The 27295-nt window shown below is 45.8% G+C and overlaps 2 protein-coding genes across 2 annotated transcripts; both read right to left on the bottom strand.

The window, feature by feature from the left end:
- Positions 1-22126: 22126 nt before the first annotated feature.
- On the bottom strand, positions 22127-23777 carry LOC136582860 (protein kinase C delta type-like). The gene is made up of 3 exons (XM_066584134.1): positions 23370-23777; positions 23136-23179; positions 22127-22979 (listed from the first exon to the last, which is right to left on the bottom strand). The coding sequence occupies exons 1-2, from the start codon at positions 23717-23719 to the stop codon at positions 23158-23160; spliced, it is 372 nt and encodes a 123-aa protein (XP_066440231.1). The 5' UTR covers positions 23720-23777; the 3' UTR covers positions 22127-22979; positions 23136-23157.
- Positions 23763-25923, bottom strand: LOC136582637 (protein kinase C theta type-like). The gene is made up of 6 exons (XM_066583808.1): positions 25808-25923; positions 24710-24743; positions 24347-24597; positions 24074-24136; positions 23812-23924; positions 23763-23770 (listed from the first exon to the last, which is right to left on the bottom strand). The coding sequence occupies exons 1-6, from the start codon at positions 25921-25923 to the stop codon at positions 23763-23765; spliced, it is 585 nt and encodes a 194-aa protein (XP_066439905.1).
- Positions 25924-27295: the final 1372 nt, after the last annotated feature.

Below are 27295 nucleotides of genomic sequence, written 5' to 3'. Positions count from 1 at the left end.
GGTAAGTACCCTCTATATACACCTACACATACATATCTGTACACCTATATACACCTATACACACAGGACACCTACCATTATATCCATACATTGTAACAAATCTTCACATGTCTTAAAAAGTTTATTTTAAAAACATTTTCTCTCTTATGTCTTGCAGGCTCAACCCGCGCCGACTGTCTCCTGAACCTCGGCTTGCCTAAAACATCCTCTCCATCAACTCTGCTGCATATTTCCACCACGCTTCCCTCAACCCTGACATCATCTGCTGTAATAATTGACTGACATCGGGCATCATCCTCTGTTGAAGACCCTCTTCGCCCCCAGGAGCGGCCTGTGCTTGATTGGCAGCTGGCGAGTTCAGGAAAAATAGCCCGAGTGACTATTATCCCTGAACTCCTGGTTACCAGTAAGACCTCGGCACAGGCCAGGTAAGTAGCACACACATCATACATTAAGATAGACACAAGTGTAGACACTAACACATACATAGACACAAGTACACACACTGATAGGTGTAGATTTCGGCTTTGATTCTGGGACTTGTTCCGACCGCCATATTTGGGGTCAGGAAGGAATTTTTCAAACCTGAGGACAATTGGCTCGTACCTCAAGGAGGTTTTTGCCTTCCTCTGGATCAGCTCACAGCCTTAAATAGGGTTAGGTTTTATTTATAGGGAAGTAGCCACATAAATAATACAATATAAATACATATATAGAAACCTTTAGCTTTGTAGGGTTTCTAGCTGACATCACATACACCAGGGAGGTGAGCTGCTGGCGTTTGATCCTGAGATTTATTCTGGTCGCCATATTTGGGGTCAGGAAGGAATTTTCCCCCCTTAAAACAGGATAATTGGCTCTTTCCTCAAAGGGGTTTTCGCCTTCCTCTGGATCAACACAGTCTATAAACAGGTTTAGTTTGATACACTTTATATTTCACACATGCAGTAAATCGTAATAACTGATTATATATCCAGATTTATGAGCAGCAAACAATATGCTTTATAAAGTCAGATAGATTTAATCTCGGCTTTGATCCTGGGACTTGCTCTGATTGCCATAATTGGCATCAGGAAGGTATTTTTCCCCCCTTGGGTACGTTGACAGGTAGCGGAAATACTGTGAAATACTGCAGCGCACATCCTTTACGCGGCCACCGCTACTGAGCCCGTGGCCACCGCTGCCGCTGGTCAGGTGATGCGCCCACTTCTACCATCACCTGACCAGCGGCAGCGGTGCTCAGTAGTGGTTTCCGGGTGAGGAATCTTTCCGCTATGTGTGAACAGACCTTTGGCTCGTACCTCGAGGGGTTTTTGCATTTCTCTAGATCAACTCAGCCTCAAAATTCCCCAACCTAAAATTCACCATTGCCTATAACTAAAAATAAAATGTTCTTTCTCCCCTTATATCTTTGTGTCCGTGTCTTTATTTCCACTGGTTGTCTCTGTAGTTTTCGCATTAATGGGTCACACACAATATGCCGTATTTTTGCAAACTGAAGGTCCCCACAGAAGTCTATGGGAGGGGCGCAAATGCTCACAAAATACGTGCAGAGTTGCAGGAGCTGAGCAGCTTGATATATTGTTTTATGAGGATGCAGTGCATGACTGTACATACAGGGGGAGCTGTGTATGACAGTACATACAGGGGGAGCAGTGTATGACAGTACATACAGGGGGCGCTGTGTACGACAGTACATACAGGGGGAGCTGTGTATGACAGTACATACAGGGGGAGCAGTGTATGACAGTACATACAGGGGGAGCTGTGTATGACTGTACATACAGGAGGTGCTGTGTATGACAGTACATACAGGGGGAGCTGTGTATGACAGTACATACAGGGGGAGCTGTGTATGACAGTACATACAGGGGGAGCTATGTATGACAGTACATACAGGGGGAGCTGTGTATGACAGTACATACAGGGGGCGCTGTGTATGACAGTACATACAGGGGGAGCTATGTATGACTGTACATACAGGGGGAGCTGTGTATGACAGTATATATAGGGGGAGCTGTGTATGGCAGTACATACAGGGGGAGCTGTGTATGACAGTACATACAGGGGGAGCTGTGTATGACAGTACATACAGGGGGCGCTGTGTATGACAGTACATACAGGGGGAGCTATGTATGACTGTACATACAGGGGGAGCTGTGTATGACAGTATATATAGGGGGAGCTGTGTATGGCAGTACATACAGGGGGAGCTGTGTATGACTGTACATACAGGGGGAGCAGTGTATGACTGTACATATAGGGGGAGCAGTGTATGACAGTACATACAGGGGGAGCTGTGGATGACAGTACATACAGGGGGAGCTGTGTATGACAGTACATACCGGGGGAGCTGTGTATGACAGTACATACAGGGGGAGCAGTGTATGACAGTACATACAGGGGGAGCAGTGTATGACAGTACATACAGGGGAGCAGTGTATGACAGTACATACAGGGGGAGCTGTGGATGACAGTACATACAGGGGGAGCTGTGTATGACAGTACATACAGGGGGAGCTGTGTATGACAGTACATACAGGGGGAGCTGTGTATGACTGTACATACAGGGGGAGCTGTGTATGACAGTACATACAGGGGGAGCAGTGTATGACAGTACAGGGGGGAGCTGTCAATCACTGATAGCTCCACCCATCGGACTGTTCAGCTTAGAAAATGCATAGGTATATATAAATAAAATACAAGTTCTACTGAATCTTTCCCCATAAAACTATATACAATCCGCTCAGCTCCTTCTGCTCTATAACATGATGTCTGCAGTTTGGACCACATGTTCAAGATGACAGATTTCCTTTAAAGGGATTATGTCAAGTTCTAAAGATATTCCCTATCAATACGATAGGAAATAAGTGATTGATGTGGGCCCAACCGGTGGGACCCCCGCTAATCACGAGAACAGGGGCCCCTTATCACCTATATGAAAGGTGGGGGTCATCAAGCCTGTGCGCTGCTGCTTTATTCATTTCTATGGAACTAGTGCAGATAGCCATACATTGTAAAATCATGTGAGCTCCCATATTCTTATATCACTTTGCTTTATTTTGAGGAAATTGCCCTTAAAATATTATTGTCTTCTTGCATTATTCCCAAAGTACAATGAAACACAAAGTGCAAAAACATTGTACAATTCCAGAAGCCAAACCAAGGAAACCATTAGTGTTATCTGACCGTATAGTTACCTCTAGTCTGCATACATTCACCAGGCTGCAGAATATGCTGGCGCTCTGGAAGTAATAGGAAATACACTAAATAAATGAGAATATCCTCAAATGCCAGACCAGATGGAGTGTGTTAGTAGGCATAATAGTCAGTGCCTGTTCTGTGCACTTTCACCCACCTGCTATATTGTATCCTTAAAGGGGTTGTCTCGCGCCGAAACGTTTTTTTTTTTTCCCATAGGCCCCCCGTTCGGCGCAGGACAACCCTAAAGGATGTGTTAAAAAAAAAAAATTATTTACCCGAATCCCCGCTCTGCGACGTCTTCCTTCTTCCTTCACCAAGATGGCCGCCGGGATCTTCACCCACGGTGCACCGCGGGTCTTTTCCCATGGTGCACCGTGGGCTCTGTGCGGTCCATTGCTGTTTCCAGCCTCCTGATTGGCTGGAATCGGCACACGTGATGGGGCGGAGCTACGAGGACCAGCTCTCCGGCACGAGCGGCCCCATTCACCAGGAGGAAGACCGCACAGCGCAAGCGCGTCTAAAAAAGCAAGAAGACATCAGAATTAGACGGATCCATGGCGACGGGGACGCTAGCAACGGAGCAGGTAAGTGAATAACTTCTGTATGGCTCATATTTAATGCACGATGTACATTACAAAGTGCATTAATATGGCCATATAGAAGTGTATAACCCCACTTGCTGCCGCGAGACAATCCCTTTAATCTTAGATTTAAAAGTTGCAATTTCCAGAGACCCCAAAGAGTGCGGCTGTTTCCTTCTAATTTCTTGCTATTTCATATTGGACTATTGTTGCTGCAGAATCCCCCCGGGTTTGCATGTATGTCCTGTTCCACCTGGACTATTGATGTTGTTGTAGTGCCGACAATTCTATCTTTTGCTAAGAATGTCCATATACACATCACATTAAAATGTCTCTGAGTCAGAAGGGTATAAGAGAACAACAGCCAACTGATGAACATCTGACAATACAATTGTACTATGGTATGGAGAACCAATGACCGAGTGTAATCGGACAACTATTTCAATAAGACATTGATTTAAAATTAGGTTGTCCACATCTTAAGGGCTCCTTCCCACGGACGGATTTCCGCCGCGTAGAACGCGGCGAAAATCCGCCACGTTGCCCGCAGCTATTAGGTTCTATTGAACCTAATAGCTCAATGCTCACGGTGTGGAATTCCATTGCGGAATTCCGCACCGTGAAATCACGCGTCCTCACCCGCGGCATGCTCTATTTGCCGCGGGTGTACGTGCGGACGGCTTCCATTGCAGTCAATGGAAGCCGTCCGTCACGCTATTTTCCGCTATAGCACAGTGAAAGATAGCGTGAAACCGCTTCCCTGCCCACGGCCAGCCGCGTCATGCGATGCTGTGGGCATGTCATATGACGCGGCCGGCGCGTCACGTGCTCTATTGCGCATGCGCGCCGAAGTGTCATGCGGAACGGAAGACACCGGATCCGCATGTAAGTATTGGGGTCTATGGGGGGCGCCGTGACGGCCTTGTGCAGCCAGTCTAACTATTAATGACCTTTGTTGAAGGTCAGAGGAAACAGTGCTTGTGTTACCAACCTAGGCCGCTGCAATATGTACAGAGTACAGTGTTCTTGCTCCATATACACAGTCAGCGGCCGACAAACAGCTGATAAGTAGGGGTCTTGAGTGGTGGATACCTGCTGATCAACTATTGATGACTTGTACTGAGGATAGGTAATCAGTAGTGAATAGATAGACAACCCCTCTAAAGGGTTATTCCAATCTTCGGCACAGGATATGCCATAAATCTCTGATAGGTGAGGGTCCCAGAGTTGAGAACAGCACCTATTAGGAGAGTAGATGGGTTCACACTGTACATACTTGGCTGTTGGTGGACTGGAGGTAAATCTTGAAATAAGTAGTGACCTAGTGTTCTGCAAATCATGTCCTATGAGGAACGGTTAAAGGATCTGGTTAAAGATGTTTAGCTTGCAAAGAAGAAAGCTGAGAGGAGACTTAATAGCGGTCTACAAATATCTGAAGGGCTGTCACAGTGCAGAGGTATCAGCCCTATTCTCATCTGTACAAGGAAAGACTAGAAGCAATGGGATGAAACTGAAAGGGAGGAGACACAAATTAGATATTAGACAGTGAGGGTGATCAATGAATGGAACAGGTTACCATGGGAGGTGGTGAGTTCTCCTTCAATGGAAGCCTTAAAAACAGAGGCCGAACAGACATTTGTCTGGGATGATTTAGTGAATGATCGGTTGATCGGTTGGACCCGATGACCCTGGAGCATGGGCATAACTATAGGAGATACAGTTGCACCCGGGCCCAGGAGCCTTAAGGGGCCCATAAGGCTACTTGTCGTAGATTTCCTTTGCGGAATCACGGCTTACTCAATTTGGAATGTTTACAGCCCTCCATATTAATTCTGAATTGATAATGCGCATAAGAAGTTCCCACACTGACACGAGGTTCAGCATGCATAGCTTCCTCAATTCTAACTTTAATGATCGGCGTGTAGCCTATTTTAAGAGTTTAACAAATCCGCCCATCTGGGCAGGTCAAAGATTACATGCATACAACGTATTGTTTAATTATTGGATAAGCATCTTGCAATTCTTCCATCCTCCGGTCATCTGTGATTGGCCATCAGGTGGTGGATGAAATGAGTGGGTTGTCTTGGAGCCACGTGGGGTTCCTTCGATATGATTGGATGTTACATCATGAACTATAAATTGCACAAACCTCCCATGTTATTTGCATACGTTTCCAGTAAAGTCGCTGGGGAAATTTTCGCGGTAACTTGAAAGCGGAAGCTTGTCTCAGATTCGGTTCATTGTCTACTTCCTAGTTCCTTTAATCACCCATGCAACCGGACAAACAGATATATTTATATCTTGGTTGCGTGCTAAATCCCATCCAGCAGAGTTTATAAAACAGATATTTCATATAAGCGGAAGTACCTATTGCATAACTTGTAGCAAGACATTATATTTGTAGCAAGACAGAAATATGTATACAGAATGTTAAATTGACAACTGTCTACTGCCAAAGCAAACCGATCCAAAATATAGAAATACTGGACTTCCACCACAGACCCCCCTTGAAACTATCTGTTTCACTAAACTCGCCCTGCTCCGTCCCACCCCAATTCCCCACCGCTGACCCTAGACTCGCATTGTGTTATAGACGACTGGGCCTACTACTGCCATGGGGGTATAGGATGGTTCGACATCATCACATTCTGGATCCATGATGACGACGGTTGCGCTGACAGTGGGCTTTTTGTTGGACGTCGTAGTGGGACAGGTGGACCAGGCAGTCATCAGGGTCGGAATACACTGTATGCAACGATAAACAGAAATTAGAATGACTATAAAGGTGACAAATATAATTAGGTTAGGAGAGGTGCGACTTTTACTATCTCAGGTAAACACTGCATAACTTGTATAGGACCCCGCCTTCTTGACGTTACCTCGATTCATCAACAAGAGTGCAAAATCAGGACTATCTAATAACTGATCAACATGACTGAATCCCTGTCTCATTAGTAAGTGCATGATCATATATATTAGTCTGGAAGGAAAGAGCTACAAGCTGATTATTCCCACTTCCCTTTTCCAGAGGCGGCAAGATAACAGGACCAGGGGCGTTGTAACACCGGCATGTTGCGTGGACATAAGCAGAGTGCACTGCAGATAAAATAAAGCAAAATCTTAGCCAAAACCTATCACAGTGTTCTAAATACACAATGTTCCAAAACTTATTTTTTCTATATTTTTCCCTTCTCCTGTTAGGTACCTAACTGAGGAAAACAGACTAAGGTTAGCTCTTTTTAGTTAGTGCGGTCAGCTTCTTAATGGCAACTGTGTTTTTACCTGTGGGTCACGTTTTGTCTGGAATGTAGGTGCAAGTCTCCCCTATTGTCTTACAGGCACTCCCTTTTTTGGCTAAAATCGTACCTAGTGCCATTCTATTTTGGAAAGTCGTAGTCGAGGTAGGTCCCATTGGTCGACTAGTCCCTATAAGGCGTCTCTAGTATAATTTATAAACCGCTGTTAATTATAATAAACATAATTAATCCAGTCAACATTTATTTACCCTAATGATCGGGAAAATGGACTCGAATCTAGTTTTAACTTGGTCTCTAATTTTTAAAACTTGTCAGGTACCCCCCTTGGCTATCCTATGATGTCAATGTATACGTGTAGATCAAAACTATCACCAGGAGCCTCTCTTCTCACTCTAATGTGTTGTACTAGAAGTACATACTAGTAGTGTGCACAGGTACGCATGGCGTGGGACTCCCTAATCTTCACCCACACCATTGTCCCTCCTGGAGATAGTCCTAATGGTGAACACGTCCAGGTCGCCTCACCCTTGCGTCAGGGTTTTCCCACAGCCCGTAAGTCCCTACTCCTAAAAGGGGAGGGATCCCTACCTCACCTCAGAAGGAGGCCATGGATTCCCTGGGCTTATTTCCGGGCATCCATACCCTCTATCTGTACGAGTTAACACCCCACAGGGTGTGCCCTCGCCGGAACCTAAGGTCTTCTGCACTTTCCCTAGGCAAATGGGAAGTCCACTGACAGTCCATCTTATGAGACTGAGGCAGGCGCAGTACTGGTACATTTCTCCATTCTTCTGGTAACGTACCTGGTTGGCATTATCGGAACTGGCTCTTCATCTTTTTCAAACAAGGGAAACATTGGTCACATTAAAGGGAGAATACACGTACAGGAAATTACATACCCCACCTCTTTCTGCGAAAATCATATCCACGGCCACTCTATTTTGGAACGCCATGGATGCAGTGGGCCCTAACTGGTTAGCTAACCCTTGCAAAGCATATCTGGTGTAGTTTACAAACCTCTGCTGATTGTAGTAGATATAATTCATCCAATCTACATTTCTATTAACAGTGACAAAGCAAATGAGGAATCAAAACCTGCTTTAACCTGATCTCTAGAATTAAATTAATCTCGCTCCCCCCTTGGCACTCCTATTACATCTATGTGTACATGTGGATCAAAGTTACCACCTGGAGCGTCAACGTCTCTCTTAGCACGATGCAGTGTTAGATTCTCACCCTCAGTGTAGGCTTCATATTGCACATTTGATTGTATTAATTTGTTCTGAAACAGGGGGCTAGTGTACAGTAGTCAAAGGTGTGTGTTAGAGAAATTGTACCACATTATAGCATGTAAAGGATATGCAGGATCATTAGTTTTTTCCAACGCCAACATGTGGGTCCAAGTGGGCTTTCCTTTGAGCTTGACTGCAGTTGGGGTGGTGAGCAACATCTGGTAGGGACATTCAAACAGGGTTTCTCTCTTAAACTTTTCCACATAGACCCTGTCACCTGGTTTTAGATTGTGACACTCATCTGTAGGACCTGGGGAAAAGCAGAGACTGCAGAATGCATTACTAACAATTCCTTGGAGAGGCCTATGACAAAATTAACAAGAAAATCATTCCCCAAATTCAGCTACTGTGGCATGTATCCTCCTAAGAAAAAGAAAAACTAATGAAAGACACTCAATTCAAAATTTACCCATTTTCTCTATTGCCTTTCGTATCTACTTTCCCCCTACTCCGTGGATGGTAGGGTGTGTGAAAAGCCTGAAATATACCCAAAACAGACATGATGTGTTGCATTATTTCACCTGTGAAGTGTGTACCTTTGTTCGACTCAATCACTTCTGGTACCCCATATCTGCAGATTACCTCATTCATGAATTTCTGTGTGGTTATCTGCTCATTTACCTTAGTATCCGGGTGGGCCTCCAACCTGAAAAAGACTCGAGCAACAACAAGCACATATGAATACTCCCCAACAGGTGTGAGCTGAATGTGGTCAAATTGGCAATCTCTGAAATGCGTAGAGTGGTCAAGGCAAGTGTTATATGGCCACCTTACTTCTGTCCGGACTCGCATATGGCAAAGATCATGCTAACTGGACAAATGATGCAGCAGCTACAGCGAACCCAGGTGTCACCCATTCTTGTTCAGTGTCGCCGTCATCGCTGCTTTTGATTCTGGGTACCAGCTGGGCCATCATGGGGAACAGGGACCTCTGTAGGCAAGTTCTGTTGATTGTTCGACATACGCCGTCCTGTGCTGTCGCTCCCGTATTTTAGCCCATCTGCTTTCTTTCCTCGTTGACTTGTAACTGTAAAGTCCTTGACATATCAAAGTCCAAAGTCTTATCAAAGTCCAAAGTCTTATCAAAGTCCAAAGGTTTTATCACTGACTCATGCTGTCAGTATCTATTCTTCTTTCTTCCACGGCTTGAGGGCCGCTGCCTTTGCTGTGTTGTCGGCGAGGGTGTCATCTCTCGCTTCTCCGTTGTAGAAATCGGTGTGGATTCTCCATTGCCAGGTAGTGGTAGTAGGGTTTTCATGAGACTCTGCACCGCTGCACCATTCTTAATTGGCTGTCCTACTGAGATAACAAGCTGTCTGGCCTTCCATATTGGGCCATAATCATGAGCTACGCCAAATGCATTCCAGGAGTCAGTGTAAAAAGTTGCCGACTTACCTTCTACCACTCCACACGCCTCAGTGAGGGCCTCCGGTTCCGCTTCTTGCCCTGAGACATGCGGAGGCAGAGCTTCTGCGTTTAGGACATCTTGTTGTGTGACCTCTGCATATCTGGTTCGGAATCATCAATCCTCACCCTGATACCATCTACAAAAGAAAACTCAAAATATGCATCATTAACAGTGTGTACATCACTACAATAATGCTATTTAAAAAATAGCTGATCTGCCATACTCGAATCACCTATGCCTCCCCTCCCCCCAGGAATACCTGATTAAAAGAAGAGTAGCCGGATTCAAGGTATTACAACATTGGGAAGCCCAGAGCAATATTGGGGGAGGCATGGAAAGAGCACATTGTAGTCGGATCTAATAGGCCAGAGATAAGTGCTTGGGTTGCACTTGCATGAGTATGTTCTGGGTGTCATTTGGGGTGTGGACCACTAGGGGGTAGTCCAATACCAACTTAGAAGATTTGTCAACCATTGCCTGTACTGCTGCCACCGCAAAAGCAGATGAGGGAGCTCCTCAAGTCACTGGATCTAACCTCATTGCTGTGTTTGTCCTCCGTGCTTTTGTGTCAATACTGTCGTATAGCCAGCAGTATGAAACAAGGCCCAGAAAGGTGCGGAATTTGGCAACGGGTGTATGTACAGGTATGGCCTGCAGAACTTGGTTAGTCCTTGGAGGCCTCCAGGCCCTACAGCCTTCTGCAAGAGAAATTAACAGTGAAATTGTGGCCGGTTGGCAGTTTTTTCCAAAGCATCAGCACACAGCACCTAACATGTGTGGCTGACCCTTCACCCTTTTTTTTTTTTTTTTTTTTTTCCATCTAGGGGGATACTGCTTGACCCAGGGGTGTGTATCTGGGTCTCGTATATATTATCATGGTCGATACATTCAATTTCCCTATGCCTGTCTTGTAGGTGTCCCATAATTTGTCAGGATCCGTGGAAAGCTGAGTTTGGGACAGGAGAAAAAACAAAACTTTTCCTTCTGGCTATCTATGATTCTTACCCCCTCCTTGGATAAGAGACGTGTTCTTGCATCATCTAGCTCCACCCCTCTGAGTGTGGCTAATCACTTACTTCCTTATTCCCTCATTCAATGTTTGGCAGTCCTTGGGTACACATCACAACTCAATAAAGATAAAGTCTTATGCATCACACAATTTACATTTTACAAATTACGGGTCAATCTGCCCCGTTCCTCCTGTGGATACCTGGCCTTATCTTTACCTGCTTGTTTCCTATTCCTTGGCTTCTCTACTGTAGTTTATTTATTTATTTTATATTGTCTGTGAATATACGTTACTTGTGCTGGGACTACAGGGCAAGTAACTTCCTCTTTTTAGGTCTCTCCCTCATGTGACAGCCCAGCGACAGGATTATAAGGGAGATAACGGGAGTACGTGGCTAATTTTTACTTTTACAACAGACTTCCGGCGACCGGGCAGATGCAGTCTTAGATGCCGGGCATCTCCATCTGATTGGTAATGTACTGCAATTCTCTCTATTCACTAAGCTGGTGTCTTTGTATATTAATACAGACGCCATTGCAGCCCACCTTCACTTCCTCTTTTCTGACACTTAGAGAAATTCTAACGTCTAATGCATAAATCACATATATTATGTTGTAACTTCTGTCACAGCGGTGGTTACAATTGAATTGGGGACTTGGCAAACATAGATGTATTTTCTTGTGGGCATGGTGGGGCTACGCAGTCTGTATTCTTAAGAGCCCCCTCAGGATGTGAGTGGCATACAACTTTTTACATTTATGACGGGCGTATGACAAAGATTAGATTCCATAACAAGACATACTAGTAGTTTCAACATCCAATATTAGTTAAATAACTAACAAATGTTACAGCACAAGAATTGCTCCGCTTCTATTAAGAGTTCCACTTCCTCTTTTTAAATGAAGTTTGCAGCTTTTTTTTTTTTCCTTTCTAAACAATTACGGGCACAGTTGAGCAGGACTGATACTAATTCTATATTGTAGACAAACAAACTATTCCTATATAACAACATGATTATAAAAGTCTCCTCAGACGCCGGACATAATATGCCCTGCCCTAGAGTCTCTAGCATTTCTGTCGCTACACAGTTTATCAATCTACCCTCAGACGGAGGGATCTACTCGTGGACATTTAAACAATAAACAAATATTTGTGGACACACACAAATAGACAGACAATTAGACGGAGCACCAGTACGGCTGGTTTGGTCTAAACTGCCCCTCGGGATACTGTCTGGCAGCCCCTCTGTCCTAGATCTTTTTACCAGACTTTACCGGAGCATCGGTGCCTGTCCAGACGTTTGACCGTTTCCTGACTCTAAGGTTTTAGACACCAAACCTGACCCGAGCAAGGACCTCCTAGTCAAACTACCCCGTCAGGCCCCCCTGACTCTAAGGTTTTAGACACCAAACCTGAACCGAGCAGGGGGCCCCTGCGGGGACTTCCTCTCCCTCAAAGCAATTCACTGACCTTGCCAACCGACCAGTACTCTCAAAACGACAGGCATGTAAACATTCCGTTTTATCATATGACAGGTTCTTATCATGTGATCGAGACTTAAAGAAGTACCTGTCGTCGTGCGGCTCCAAATCTATCGGCCTGGCACGGCACATAGGCAAGCCCGGAGTTAGCCACACAGGTATAGATAATTAATTTATCCTACCGTGTATTTGGTGGGCCCGCTAAGTCCAAGGTTGTCTATGTCCATGCCTTGTGTCCGATTTCTTCGGAGCCTATCGATCACAGTCCCATCTGGGGTGCCACTGTCGTAGATTTCCTTTGCGGAATCACGGCTTACTCAATTTGGAATGTTTACAGCCCTCCATATTAATTCTGAATTGATAATGCGCATAAGAAGTTCCCACACTGACACGAGGTTCAGCATGCATAGCTTCCTCAATTCTAACTTTAATGATCGGCGTGTAGCCTATTTTAAGAGTTTAACAAATCCGCCCATCTGGGCAGGTCAAAGATTACATGCATACAACGTATTGTTTAATTATTGGATAAGCATCTTGCAATTCTTCCATCCTCCGGTCATCTGTGATTGGCCATCAGGTGGTGGATGAAATGAGTGGGTTGTCTTGGAGCCACGTGGGGTTCCTTCGATATGATTGGATGTTACATCATGAACTATAAATTGCACAAACCTCCCATGTTATTTGCATACGTTTCCAGTAAAGTCGCTGGGGAAATTTTCGCGGTAACTTGAAAGCGGAAGCTTGTCTCAGATTCGGTTCATTGTCTACTTCCTAGTTCCTTTAATCACCCATGCAACCGGACAAACAGATATATTTATATCTTGGTTGCGTGCTAAATCCCATCCAGCAGAGTTTATAAAACAGATATTTCATATAAGCGGAAGTACCTATTGCATAACTTGTAGCAAGACATTATATTTGTAGCAAGACAGAAATATGTATACAGAATGTTAAATTGACAACTGTCTACTGCCAAAGCCCACCGATCCAAAATATAGAAATACTGGACTTCCACCACAGACTTTTCTCTATATACGGAGCCCAGTACTATGAATAAAGCATTTTATTGGGGGCCCTGTTACAGTTTTTGCATGGGGGCCCTGAAGCTTCAAGTTACACATCTGCCCTGTAGATGCCTTCCAACTCTACCTTTCTATGATTCAGGACCCTCAGGATCATCAGGATATCATTATACAAAATGCAATCCCCCAACCTACTCCTAGGCAGAGTCTGCTGTGGTTGGGGGTAGCCTCCCTTCAACCCATTATGGCACAAAAGTTTAGGGTAAGAGCTGTCAACCACCCAGCTGTCAATATATGCTCCTGTGGAGGATTTGTGATATGGTGGCATCCTCTAGATCCTCTAGATGCTAGCAAGAGATCGCTTCTGGTTTTGAAACTCTGCAACCATTAAATGGATTTTCCAAGTCTACAAAATTAATGACCTATTTTATACGCGATCAGTGGGGGTCCCATGCTCAGGACCCTGGTGGACCAGCTGTTCACTGGGCCAGCTGTCAGCCTGTCTTGCAGGCACAGCTCCTATTGAAGTGAATGGAAATTGTAGATAGGTCAACAATTGTCAAGGCCTGGAAAACTCATTCAACGTGGATGTTTACCACCAAATGTAAATGAAACCAATAAAGAGAATCTGCCACCATGTTTATGCTGCCATCTTTGAGGATAGTCACGCTTATTAGCAACCTAGATTCCTGTAAAGTTCTTGGGGGTTTTCTCTGATCTTCTTCAGTTATCTGCATAGTGAAATGCACCCTGTAATGGGTGACACCAAGCAGGGAGGAATCCTTATTGGGGATAAATTAGGCTTAGTTCACCCTGGATAAGTATCACAGGGCACGCCTAGGACACTTGGTACACGTTGCGAATCGCTCACTTCTCATTCAGTACTCGCGGTCTATGCGATACCCTGAGCGGGGAGCGCATAAACCCGAAGGCGAGAAGTCAGCGAGCCGCAATGTGATATTATTCTCCCAAAAAAAGCATCAATGATCATTGACAAATCGCAGCGATTTTTTTTCCCGCTGCAATATCGCGATTGCCCATGTGGAAATAGCCAAAAGGAAAGCCTCATCCTTGTGAACATCAACTTCTGGCCGGTGAACAGCCTGTCAATAGGGGTACCAGGAAGCAGCCCCCACCCCTCCTCTGTCAATCTACTATTGAGGGCCTATCCTAAGGGACCGTGTAGATGAAACCATTTTTATTTGAATGAGTGAACAAGGTCAGAGTTCGTTCGTTCAGCCTGCTTATACAGACAGATATATCGTTCGCTTGTTTAAACGAGCCGTCATTCATTCACTGTACAGCGGATGGAAGCGACTGAACGATCGGCATTTAAACCGAACAGTTGGTGAACGAGCCAACAGTGACTTCTATGCTTGCATAAAATGAACGGTGAATGAAAAGTCCTTCACAGTTTAGACAGAAATTTATAAAAACAAATCTTTTTATGAGATAATTTTTTTAAAACACATATAAAACACAAATAGGGCACTACACATAGACCTCCAAATTTTGTAGAGGTGTACAAGTCTCAAAAGAGAGACTTACTACCACTTGCTGCCTATAGTGTTTGCCTTTTCCTGATATACAAAGGAGGGTACTAGTAGGTCATATCAGAGATAAAGCGATGTGGTAGGCAAGTAGGTCTAAGAAAGAGTTCTACACTCAGAACTCAGGATATCATTCGCTTGCTATACATCCTTCCCCGTTGTCAGTCTGTTAGTGGATCGCTGTTCGTCAGTCCTACTAGCACTTGAGTATATTAGTAGATACTCCTCCGACCTGAACTATGGGCACCATGGGTGATACAATGGGTGATACAATCACGCAACATTTGTGCGTTTTGAGACGTACAAATCTGAACCACATTCTTCTGAATGGAGTCATATACATGAGCGATGCGATGCGGGAAACAAATCAGCTGCGTGATCTCGCATCGCAGCGTCCATTGTTTTCAATTGGGCCGGCGGAAGCAATGGGGGAGAAAAGCGAGTTTCTCCCACTCTGTGACAGCCGTGGCAGAGGATTGGGTACATTTCCCAGAAACCTGAAAAACGCAGGTTTACAGCTGCAATTTTCTCTGACCTATATCGCACTGGCCCGGGTAAATACAGTGTAAGGCCTTAGTCACTCGGGCGTTTTTCCGCGCGATTTGCGCATGCGTCCGGCGATTTTTTGAAACCATTGCTTTGCAATGGTATCGGACACATGAGCGCTTTTTATGCGCTCGTCTGATAAATTATAGAACAGAAATCGCAGATCGCACCTATCTGCGATCTGCGATTCCTGTTCTCTTCTCTATATGCGCTCAATGGGGCCAGTGGCAGCAGCACCGACCCCATTGAGAACATATAGAAGACAAATCATTCTCCTCTTCCATAGCTGTAACAGCTGTGGCAGAGAAGAACGATGTTTGCCCATTGAATTCAATGGAGCCGGCAATACAGCCGGTTCCATTGAAAGCAATGGGCTGCCGGACAGCGCTGGATGAATTGTCGGGAAGGGCTAAAATACATAAGCCCTTCCCTGCAATTCATCCAGAAAAGTGTTAAAATAAAAAATATATATATACTCACCTGCTCCCAGCAGCCGGAGATCCGCGCGGCCGGCCTGCAGTGGGTGTGAAGGGGGTGTGACTCAGACTTGCCCCTGATTGTCTCAGCCTGAGCCAATCAGAGGTAGGTCCCACTCACACCCATTCATGAATTCACGTGGGACGTTTGTCAGCATTATCTACTAATATACTCAAGTGCTAGTAGGACTGACGAACAGCGATCCACTAACAGACTGACAACGGGGAAGGATGTATAGCAAGCGAATGATATCCTGAGTTCTGAGTGTAGAACTCTTTCTTAGACCTACTTGCCTACCACATTGCTTTATCTTTGATACAACCTACTAGTACCCTCCTTTGTATATCAGGAAAAGGCAAACACTATAGGCAGCAAGTGGTAGTAAGTCTCTCTTTTGAGACTTGTACACCTCTACAAAATGTGGAGGTCTATGTGTAGGGCCCTATTTGTGTTTTATATGTGTTTTAAAAAAATTATCTCATAAAAAGATTTGTTTTTATAAATTTCTGTCTAAACTGTGAAGGACTTTTCATTCACCGTTCATTTTATGCAAGCATAGAAGTCACTGTTGGCTCGTTCACCAACTGTTCGGTTTAAATGCCGATCGTTCAGTCGCTTCCATCCGCTGTACAGTGAATGAATGACGGCTCGTTTAAACAAGCGAACGATATATCTGTCTGTATAAGCAGGCTGAACGAACGAACTCTGACCTTGTTCACTCATTCAAATAAAAATGGTTTCATCTACACGGTCCCTTAGGATAGGCCCTCAATAGTAGATTGACAGAGGAGGGGTGGGGGCTGCTTCCTGGTACCCCTATTGGCAGGCTGTTCACCGGCCCAAAGTTGATGTTCACAAGGATGAGGCTTTCCTTTTGGCTATTTCCACATGGGCAATCGCGATATTGCAGCGGGGAAAAAAATCGCTGCGATTTGTCAATGATCATTGATGCTTTTTTTGGGAGAATAATATCACATTGCGGCTCGCTGACTTCTCGCCTTCGGGTTTATGCGCTCCCCGCTCAGGGTATCGCATAGACCGCGAGTACTGAATGAGAAGTGAGCGATTCGCAACGTGTACCAAGTGTCCTAGGCGTGCCCTGTGATACTTATCCAGGGTGAACTAAGCCTAATTTATCCCCAATAAGGATTCCTCCCTGCTTGGTGTCACCCATTACAGGGTGCATTTCACTATGCAGATAACTGAAGAAGATCAGAGAAAACCCCCAAGAACTTTACAGGAATCTAGGTTGCTAATAAGCGTGACTATCCTCAAAGATGGCAGCATAAACATGGTGGCAGATTCTCTTTATTGGTTTCATTTACATTTGGTGGTAAACATCCACGTTGAATGAGTTTTCCAGGCCTTGACAATTGTTGACCTATCTACAATTTCCATTCACTTCAATAGGAGCTGTGCCTGCAAGACAGGCTGACAGCTGGCCCAGTGAACAGCTGGTCCACCAGGGTCCTGAGCATGGGACCCCCACTGATCGCGTATAAAATAGGTCATTAATTTTGTAGACTTGGAAAATCCATTTAATGGTTGCAGAGTTTCAAAACCAGAAGCGATCTCTTGCTAGCATCTAGAGGATCTAGAGGATGCCACCATATCACAAATCCTCCACAGGAGCATATATTGACAGCTGGGTGGTTGACAGCTCTTACCCTAAACTTTTGTGCCATAATGGGTTGAAGGGAGGCTACCCCCAACCACAGCAGACTCTGCCTAGGAGTAGGTTGGGGGATTGCATTTTGTATAATGATATCCTGATGATCCTGAGGGTCCTGAATCATAGAAAGGTAGAGTTGGAAGGCATCTACAGGGCAGATGTGTAACTTGAAGCTTCAGGGCCCCCATGCAAAAACTGTAACAGGGCCCCCAATAAAATGCTTTATTCATAGTACTGGGCTCCGTATATAGAGAAAAGTAGCCTTATGGGCCCCTTAAGGCTCCTGGGCCCGGGTGCAACTGTATCTCCTATAGTTATGCCCATGCTCCAGGGTCATCGGGTCCAACCCCCTGCTCAATGCAGGATTCACTAAATCATCCCAGACAAATGTCTGTTCGGCCTCTGTTTTTAAGGCTTCCATTGAAGGAGAACTCACCACCTCCCATGGTAACCTGTTCCATTCATTGATCACCCTCACTGTCTAATATCTAATTTGTGTCTCCTCCCTTTCAGTTTCATCCCATTGCTTCTAGTCTTTCCTTGTACAGATGAGAATAGGGCTGATACCTCTGCACTGTGACAGCCCTTCAGATATTTGTAGACCGCTATTAAGTCTCCTCTCAGCTTTCTTCTTTGCAATCTAAACATCTTTAACCAGATCCTTTAACCGTTCCTCATAGGACATGATTTGCAGAACACTAGGTCACTACTTATTTCAAGATTTACCTCCAGTCCACCAACAGCCAAGTATGTACAGTGTGAACCCATCTACTCTCCTAATAGGTGCTGTTCTCAACTCTGGGACCCTCACCTATCAGAGATTTATGGCATATCCTGTGCCTAAGATTGGAATAACCCTTTAGAGGGGTTGTCTATCTATTCACTACTGATGACCTATCCTCAGTACAAGTCATCAATAGTTGATCAGCAGGTATCCACCACTCAAGACCCCTACTTATCAGCTGTTTGTCGGCCGCTGACTGTGTATATGGAGCAAGAACACTGTACTCTGTACATATTGCAGCGGCCTAGGTTGGTAACACAAGCACTGTTTCCTCTGACCTTCAACAAAGGTCATTAATAGTTAGACTGGCTGCACAAGGCCGTCACGGCGCCCCCCATAGACCCCAATACTTACATGCGGATCCGGTGTCTTCCGTTCCGCATGACGCTTCGGCGCGCATGCGCAATAGAGCACGTGACGCGCCGGCCGCGTCATATGACATGCCCACAGCATCACATGACGCGGCTGGCCGTGGGCAGGGAAGCGGTTTCACGCTATCTTTCACTGTGCTATAGCGGAAAATAGCGTGACGGACGGCTTCCATTGACTGCAATGGAAGCCGTCCGCACGTACACCCGCGGCAAATAGAGCATGCCGCGGGTGAGGACGCGTGATTTCACGGTGCGGAATTCCGCAATGGAATTCCACACCGTGAGCATTGAGCTATTAGGTTCAATAGAACCTAATAGCTGCGGGCAACGTGGCGGATTTTCGCCGCGTTCTACGCGGCGGAAATCCGTCCGTGGGAAGGAGCCCTTAAGATGTGGACAACCTAATTTTAAATCAATGTCTTATTGAAATAGTTGTCCGATTACACTCGGTCATTGGTTCTCCATACCATAGTACAATTGTATTGTCAGATGTTCATCAGTTGGCTGTTGTTCTCTTATACCCTTCTGACTCAGAGACATTTTAATGTGATGTGTACATGGACATTCTTAGCAAAAGATAGAATTGTCGGCACTACAACAACATCAATAGTCCAGGTGGAACAGGACATACATGCAAACCCGGGGGTATTCTGCAGCAACAATAGTCCAATATGAAATAGCAAGAAATTAGAAGGAAATAGCTGCACTCTTTGGGGTCTCTGGAAATTACAAGTTTTTAATCTAAGATTAAAGGGGTTGTCTCGCGGCAGCAAGTGGGGTTATACACTTCTGTATGGCCATATTAATGCACTTTGTAATGTACATCGTGCATTAAATATGAGCCATACAGAAGTTATTCACTTACCTGCTCCGTTGCTAGCGTCCCCGTCGCCATGGATCCGTCTAATTCTGATGTCTTCTTGCTTTTTTAGACGCGCTTGCGCTGTGCGGTCTTCCTCCTGGTGAATGGGGCCGCTCGTGCCGGAGAGCTGGTCCTCGTAGCTCCGCCCCGTCACGTGTGCCGATTCCAGCCAATCAGGAGGCTGGAAACGGCAATGGACCGCACAGAGCCCACGGTGCACCATGGGAAAAGACCCGCGGTGCACCGTGGGTGAAGATCCCGGTGGCCATCTTGGTGAAGGAAGAAGGAAGACGTCGCAGAGCGGGGATTCGGGTAAATAATTTTTTTTTTTTTAACACATCCTTTAGGGTTGTCCTGCGCCGAACGGGGGGCCTATGGAAAAAAAACTAACGTTTCGGCGCGAGACAACCCCTTTAAGGATACAATATAGCAGGTGGGTGAAAGTGCACAGAACAGGCACCGACTATTATGCCTACTAACACACTCCATCTGGTCTGGCATTTGAGGATATTCTCATTTATTTAGTGTATTTCCTATTATTTCCAGAGCGCCAGCATATTCTGCAGCCCGGTGAATGTATGCAAACTAGAGGTAACTATACGGTCAGATAACACTAATGGATTCCTTGGTTTGGCTTCTGGAATTGTACAATGTTTTTGCACTTTGTGTTTCATTGTACTTTGGGAATAATGCAAGAAGACAATAATATTTTAAGGGCAATTTCCTCAAAATAAAGCAAAGTGATATAAGAATATGGGAGCTCACATGATTTTACAATGTATGGCTATCTGCACTAGTTCCATAGAAATGAATAAAGCAGCAGCGCACAGGCTTGATGACCCCCACCTTTCATATAGGTGATAAGGGGCCCCTGTTCTCGTGATTAGCGGGGGTCCCACCGGTTGGGCCCACATCAATCACTTATTTCCTATCCTATTGATAGGGAATATCTTTAGAACTTGACATAATCCCTTTAAAGGAAATCTGTCATCTTGAACATGTGGTCCAAACTGCAGACATCATGTTATAGAGCAGAAGGAGCTGAGCGGATAGTATATAGTTTTATAGGGAAAGATTCAGAAGAACTTGTATTTTATTTATATATACCTATGCATTTTCTAAGCTGAACAGTCCGATGAGTGGAGCTATCAGTGATTGACAGCTCCCCCCTGTACTGTCATACACTGCTCCCCCTGTATGTACTGTCATACACAGCTCCCCCTGTATATACTGTCATACACAGCTCCCCCTGCATGTACTCTCATACACAGCTCCCCCTGTATATACTGTCATACACAGCTCCCCCTGCATGTACTCTCATACACAGCTCCCCCTGTATATACTCTCATACACTGCTCCCCCTGTATGTACAGTCATACACTGCTCCCCCTGTATGTACTGTCATACACAGCTCCCCCTGTATGTACTGTCATACACAGCTCCCCCTGTATGTACTGTCATACACTGCTCCCCCTGTATGTACTGTCATACACAGCTCCCCCGGTATGTACTGTCATACACAGCTCCCCCTGTATGTACTGTCATCCACAGCTCCCCCTGTATGTACTGTCATACACAGCTCCCCCTGTATGTACTGTCATACACAGCGCCCCTGTATGTACTGCCATACACAGCTCCCCCTATATATACTGTCATACACAGCTCCCCCTGTATGTACAGTCATACATAGCTCCCCCTGTATGTACTGTCATACACAGCGCCCCCTGTATGTACTGTCATACACAGCTCCCCCTGTATGTACTGTCATACACAGCACCTCCTGTATGTACTGTCATACACTGCTCCCCCTGTATGTACAGTCATACACAGCTCCCCCTGTATGTACTGTCATACACAGCTCCCCCTGTATGTACTGTCATACACAGCTCCCCCTGTATGTACTGTCGTACACAGCGCCCCCTGTATGTACTGTCATACACTGCTCCCCCTGTATGTACTGTCATACACAGCTCCCCCTGTATGTACAGTCATGCACTGCATCCTCATAAAACAATATATCAAGCTGCTCAGCTCCTGCAACTCTGCACGTATTTTGTGAGCATTTGCGCCCCTCCCATAGACTTCTGTGGGGACCTTCAGTTTGCAAAAATACGGCATATTGTGTGTGACCCATTAATGCGAAAACTACAGAGACAACCAGTGGAAATAAAGACACGGACACAAAGATATAAAGGGAGAAAGAACATTTTATTTTTAGTTATAGGCAATGGTGAATTTTAGGTTGGGGAATTTTGAGGCTGAGTTGATCTAGAGAAATACAAAAACCCCTCGAGGTACGAGCCAAAGGTCTGTTCACACATAGCGGAAAGATTCCTCACCCGGAAACCACTACTGAGCACCGCTGCCGCTGGTCAGGTGATGGTAGAAGTGGGTGCATCACCTGACCAGCAGCAGCGGTGGCCACGGGCTCAGTAGCGGTGGCCGCGTAAAGGATGTGCGCTGCAGTATTTCACAGTATTTCCGCTACCTGTCAACGTACCCAAGGGGGGAAAAATACCTTCCTGATGCCAAATATGGCAATCAGAGCAAGTCCAAGGATCAAAGCCGAGATTAAATCTATCTGACTTTATAAAGCATATTGTTTGCTGCTCATAAATCTGGATATATAATCAGTTATTACGATTTACTGCATGTGTGAAATATAAAGTGTATCAAACTAAACCTGTTTATAGACTGTGTTGATCCAGAGGAAGGCGAAAACCCCTTTGAGGAAAGAGCCAATTATCCTGTTTTAAGGGGGGAAAATTCCTTCCTGACCCCAAATATGGCGACCAGAATAAATCTCAGGATCAAACGCCAGCAGCTCACCTCCCTGGTGTATGTGATGTCAGCTAGAAACCCTACAAAGCTAAAGGTTTCTATATATGTATTTATATTGTATTATTTATGTGGCTACTTCTCTATAAATAAAACCTAACCCTATTTAAGGCTGTGAGCTGATCCAGAGGAAGGCAAAAACCTCCTTGAGGTACGAGCCAATTGTCCTCAGGTTGGAAAAATTCCTTCCTGACCCCAAATATGGCGGTCGGAACAAGTCCCAGAATCAAAGCCGAAATCTACACCTATCAGTGTGTGTACTTGTGTCTATGTATGTGTTAGTGTCTACACTTGTGTCTATCTTAATGTATGATGTGTGTGCTACTTACCTGGCCTGTGCCGAGGTCTTACTGGTAACCAGGAGTTCAGGGATAATAGTCACTCGGGCTATTTTTCCTGAACTCGCCAGCTGCCAATCAAGCACAGGCCACTCCTGGGGGCGAAGAGGGTCTTCAACAGAGGATGATGCCTGATGTCAGCCAATTATTACAGCAGATGATGTCAGGGTTGAGGGAAGCGTGGTGGAAATATGCAGCAGAGTTGATGGAGAGGATGTTTTAGGCAAGCTGAGGTCTTCTACAGCAGCAGAGTCGTGGGTTCAGGAGACAGTCGGCACGGGTTGAGCCTGCAAGACATAAGAGAGAAAATGTTTTTAAAATAAACTTTTTAAGACATGTGAAGATTTGTTACAATGTATGGATATAATGGTAGGTGTCCTGTGTGTATAAGTGTATATAGGTGTACAGATATGTATGTGTAGGTGTATATAGAGGGTACTTACCAGATGCTTGTGGCTTCCTTCACTATCGGATTCTTCTCGTCATCCTAAGAAGAAGCAGAGACAGTAATTACAGGAGCAACAATAATGAAGCCAAAGAGGGAGAAGACTGCGGACCTGACATGGTGACCTGAAGCAGGATTACTATATGACCTCCTGTCTGACACCAGAGGAACAATGATGGTGAACACAGAGGCCAGACTGAAGAACATCATCCCTAGTGGAGGAAAATCCTACCGGGTCCAGCTTGGTGAAGTGAAATCGAATCCGTCCATGGGGTGAAGGGGTGTCCCATCCTCCGGCCACTGCAGGTTTTTATTCTCCAAAACTCTCCTGAATGGCTTGAATGGCGGCCGTGATCTTTTCAATTCCAGTTCCTCCCAATCTATGGTGGTAAAGGAAGGGTGACCTCGGATATTCTTGTAGACACCCAGCCTCTTCTCAGGATTCTTGCGCAGCAGTCTCTCCAGAAGATGTTTTAAGTTGGCATCAAGCCAAGATGGAAATTTTGGCTGCTCTGTGGTGATGGATTCAATGACCTTTTCCTTCTTGGAGCCATGGTAGAAAGGGGACTGTCCTGCCGCCATCCTGGATACAACAATCCCCAGGCTCCACCAGTCCACTGCTGTGTCATACTCCTTTTCAAGAAGCACGTCTGGGGCCATATATTTAACTGTGCCCGTTCTTCCACAAATCTTATTAGACGAGGTGACTCCGTCTTGGGCCAGCCCCAGGTCGATCAGGCGGATGTGTCCATCTCTGTCCACCATGATGTTGTCCAGCTTTATGTCTCTGCAATGAAAAGAGAAAAGACAAATGCAAATCAGTGCAGATACAGAAGACTTGGGGATGTAGGACAGCAAACCGGGCCTAATTCAGGACTCTGGGAAAGCTGGGACACTATTACAAGGAAGCAGAGAAGTGTGGGAAATTCTGCTCACCGGTGGACGATGTTGCGTTGGTGCAGGAACTGGAGGCCGCATACAATCTCCGCTGTGTAGAATCTGACAGAGAGAAGAGTGTAGTATCAATGACATGAAATCAGTCCCCTAACATCATGTCATCATCAATGTGTCTGTCACCACCAGAAGAGAGGAGGCGCTGTTTATGGCAGCCTGTATGTCCTCCATTCTTGTACATCTGACCAGTTATGTACCCCCCCCCCCCCCCCATGTCCGTCCGTCTGTCTGTCTCCTGATTAGTCATTTACTCACCTCACACTGCTGATGTCCAGGCGGCCGCACATCCTGATCATTGCCCTCAGGCTTCCTCCAGACAGATACTCCATGATGAAGTAGGCTTTGTTGGCAGACTGCTGTGCGGCATATAGATGGCATATGAAGGGGCAGTCTTGGGCCTTCAGGAGTATCCGTCGCTCTCTCAATATCATATCTGCTCCGCTTCCTCTGTCCACAATCTTGATGGCTGTGAAGGTGTTTCTGCCAGGGAATGAGGCCAGGACCACCTTAAGAAAACAAGTAGGAAATGATCACTGACAGCGGCCAGGGGGGACAATCATATACATTTATTACATGGGGGATTTATCAGTAGGGGTTTTAGGCTATTCTGCTGCCTACGGCCGGGTCCATGCACAGCGAATCTGCATCACATCTACAGGAAACACACAAACCCTCATGTGAAAACTAGAATTTGTGTTAAAAATCTGCAATAAAATGTAACATGCTGCAGATTTACAATCCGCACCGCAGGACAACGTGCGCAGGAGATTTGGGGTCTCTGGGGGGCGCCAGGTCTGATTACGCTGCAAGATTTCTCAGTTGGAATCTGAATCGGCCGTGGGCATGAGGCCTTACTTGGCTGCCGCATCAGCGGCAAGTTCACTTCAATCCAACAAACAGTTGTAGAACCTTACAATACAGGTGCAAACATTTTAGCAATATTGACAATGTTCTATGGCAGCAGTGCTTCAGTGTGAGTAAGTGTCATATCTATCTCATATCTATCTATCTATCTATCTATCTATCTATCTATCTATCTATCTATCTATCTATCTATCTATCTATCTATCTATCTATCTATCTGCCTACCTGTCTGCCTACCTGTCTGTCTGTCTGTCCACAATGGTCCCATATGATATTGCCATATTATGGTAACTAATGCCATCATACATGCATAATAACCAGCACTATCCATTGCTCAAATAATATTTACAACACATTTTTCCAATCCTACCATTATTACACCCAAAGATATCATCATACTGTATATTGATGAAATAATACCTCAGCCATATAGTATTGCCATTCTATAAACCAGTACGGCTGATTTCAGATCACATTTTGGGAGATCCACTTTCAAAATACTTTTTTTTTCAAAGTCAAATGAGAACGGACAGGAAAGTGGGAAAAATAGATCTTACAAAAATGATATTAAACAGACCAAACCCCCCACCAAAATGCTGCCCAGGTGAATACATGCTACTACATACACTGTCTGAGTAATACTGCCATAGCACCCCTAAAGACAACCTATAGACATCCATTCTTATATACAGGATTTTGATGCTACATGTGAATGTATCCTAAGCCTCTGATGTGGATGAAATGGCTGATAACAGAAGACACTAGTTTGCATTCAGTTACACAGTAAATAGAAATACAATATATTTAGGGTCACTGCGCCTTTACCAGAAAATGGGAAGTTACAAAACTTACCTCTCCGAAGCCTCCTTTACCCAATGTCTGTAGGCGGGTGAAGCGACTGATGTGAAATCCGGAGTCTGATGGCCCGGGGTCCTGGCTGGTGCCCGCTGTTGGCTCCTCATGCTCATGCTCGTGTGGATAATGGGCCACTCGTATGTTTTTTGGGGAGGGGAGAGGTCTAAGGTCAGGCCTAATGGGAGGCAACTTAGACTGAGTAAGGATGCGGCGGTACTTCGCTGGATAGGAGTGCGGGGCATGGCCTGGTCGCGGGTTTTGCAGGATGTACAGCGCCTAGTCTCCCTAGACAGGACGCCCGACATTCTAGTATTGCACGTCGGGGGCAACGACTTGGGGCGTAGACCTTTCAGGGAGCTAGGCAGAGACATACGGTATGATATGCTTCGGTTGTTGCAGTTATACCGGGGCTTGATCTTGGTCTGGTCCGAGATGGTCCCTCGTAAGGTTTGGCGGAATGTGCATTCGGTGCAAGGGATAGATAAAGCAAGGATCAAGGTGAATCGTGAGGTGTCTCGTTTCGTGGTGCGGAATGGAGGAGTCGCCGTGCGGCATATTGATCTTGAGAAAGGGGTGGGAAATTCTTGGAGAGGCGACGGGGTCCATCTCAACGAGATTGGGACAGATCTTTGGTTAGAGGGCATACAGGAGGGGATAGAACGCGCACTGGTTCTGTGGGGGGCTGCGCAGGCATGAGGTGGTCATGCCATGCTGGCTGTGGCAGTTGGAGGGGGGGTGGAGTTCTCGGAGCCAGTTCGGATGCGGGGCGAGAAGGGGGGGAGAGCGGAGGGCCGATGGCTGCCTGTCCCCCCTTCCCCACTTCCCGCCCCATTGTTGGTTTATAGTGTGTGGTCGGTCTGTCGCCTCCCAGCTCTGTCAGGCCGGAGTCCCTGCGGAGGCCAGTGGGCTGGCCTAGGAATGGCTAGCGGGTCTCTGAGTCGGGAGGTGGGCGACTAGGGGCTGACTTTTCAGTCAGCGCAGGCGCATACTCTTAGAGAACAGTATGTGCGCACACTGACTTTAGAATCAGAGACCACATGTTGACTTACAGGGGGGGCAGCTCAGCAACACGGAGCTGGGGAGGTAAGCAGAACACATCCTGGACTCTTCCGGACCCATCCTATGTGCACCAAAACTTCATAGTGCTTATAGGGGACGGCTGGTTGCTTTTAAAGCGGTTGTCCAATTACCGGACGGTATCTCTCTAAGGCCTTAGTCAGACGGGCGTTTTTTCACGCGATTTGCGGATCGCATGACCGGTGCCCGAAAATCTGCTCCTAGCCGCGTTTCATTAGAAACGGGCCGGAGCTGTACAGCGCATTGCATTCAATGGAGCCGGCAATACAGCGGCTCCATTGAAAGCAATGCGCTGAGCCAATCAGGGGGCAGGTCTGACTCACACCCCCTTCACACCCGCTGCAGGCCGGCCGCGCGGAACTCCGGCTGCCGGGAGCAGGTGAGTATGTATATTTTTTTTATTTTAAC

The sequence above is a fragment of the Eleutherodactylus coqui genome, chromosome 11 (assembly GCF_035609145.1).
Source record: "Eleutherodactylus coqui strain aEleCoq1 chromosome 11, aEleCoq1.hap1, whole genome shotgun sequence".
NCBI lineage: Eukaryota > Metazoa > Chordata > Amphibia > Anura > Eleutherodactylidae > Eleutherodactylus > Eleutherodactylus coqui.
Note: the sequence above shows the minus strand (reverse complement) of the source record. Positions and strands in the feature narration are given on the sequence as shown.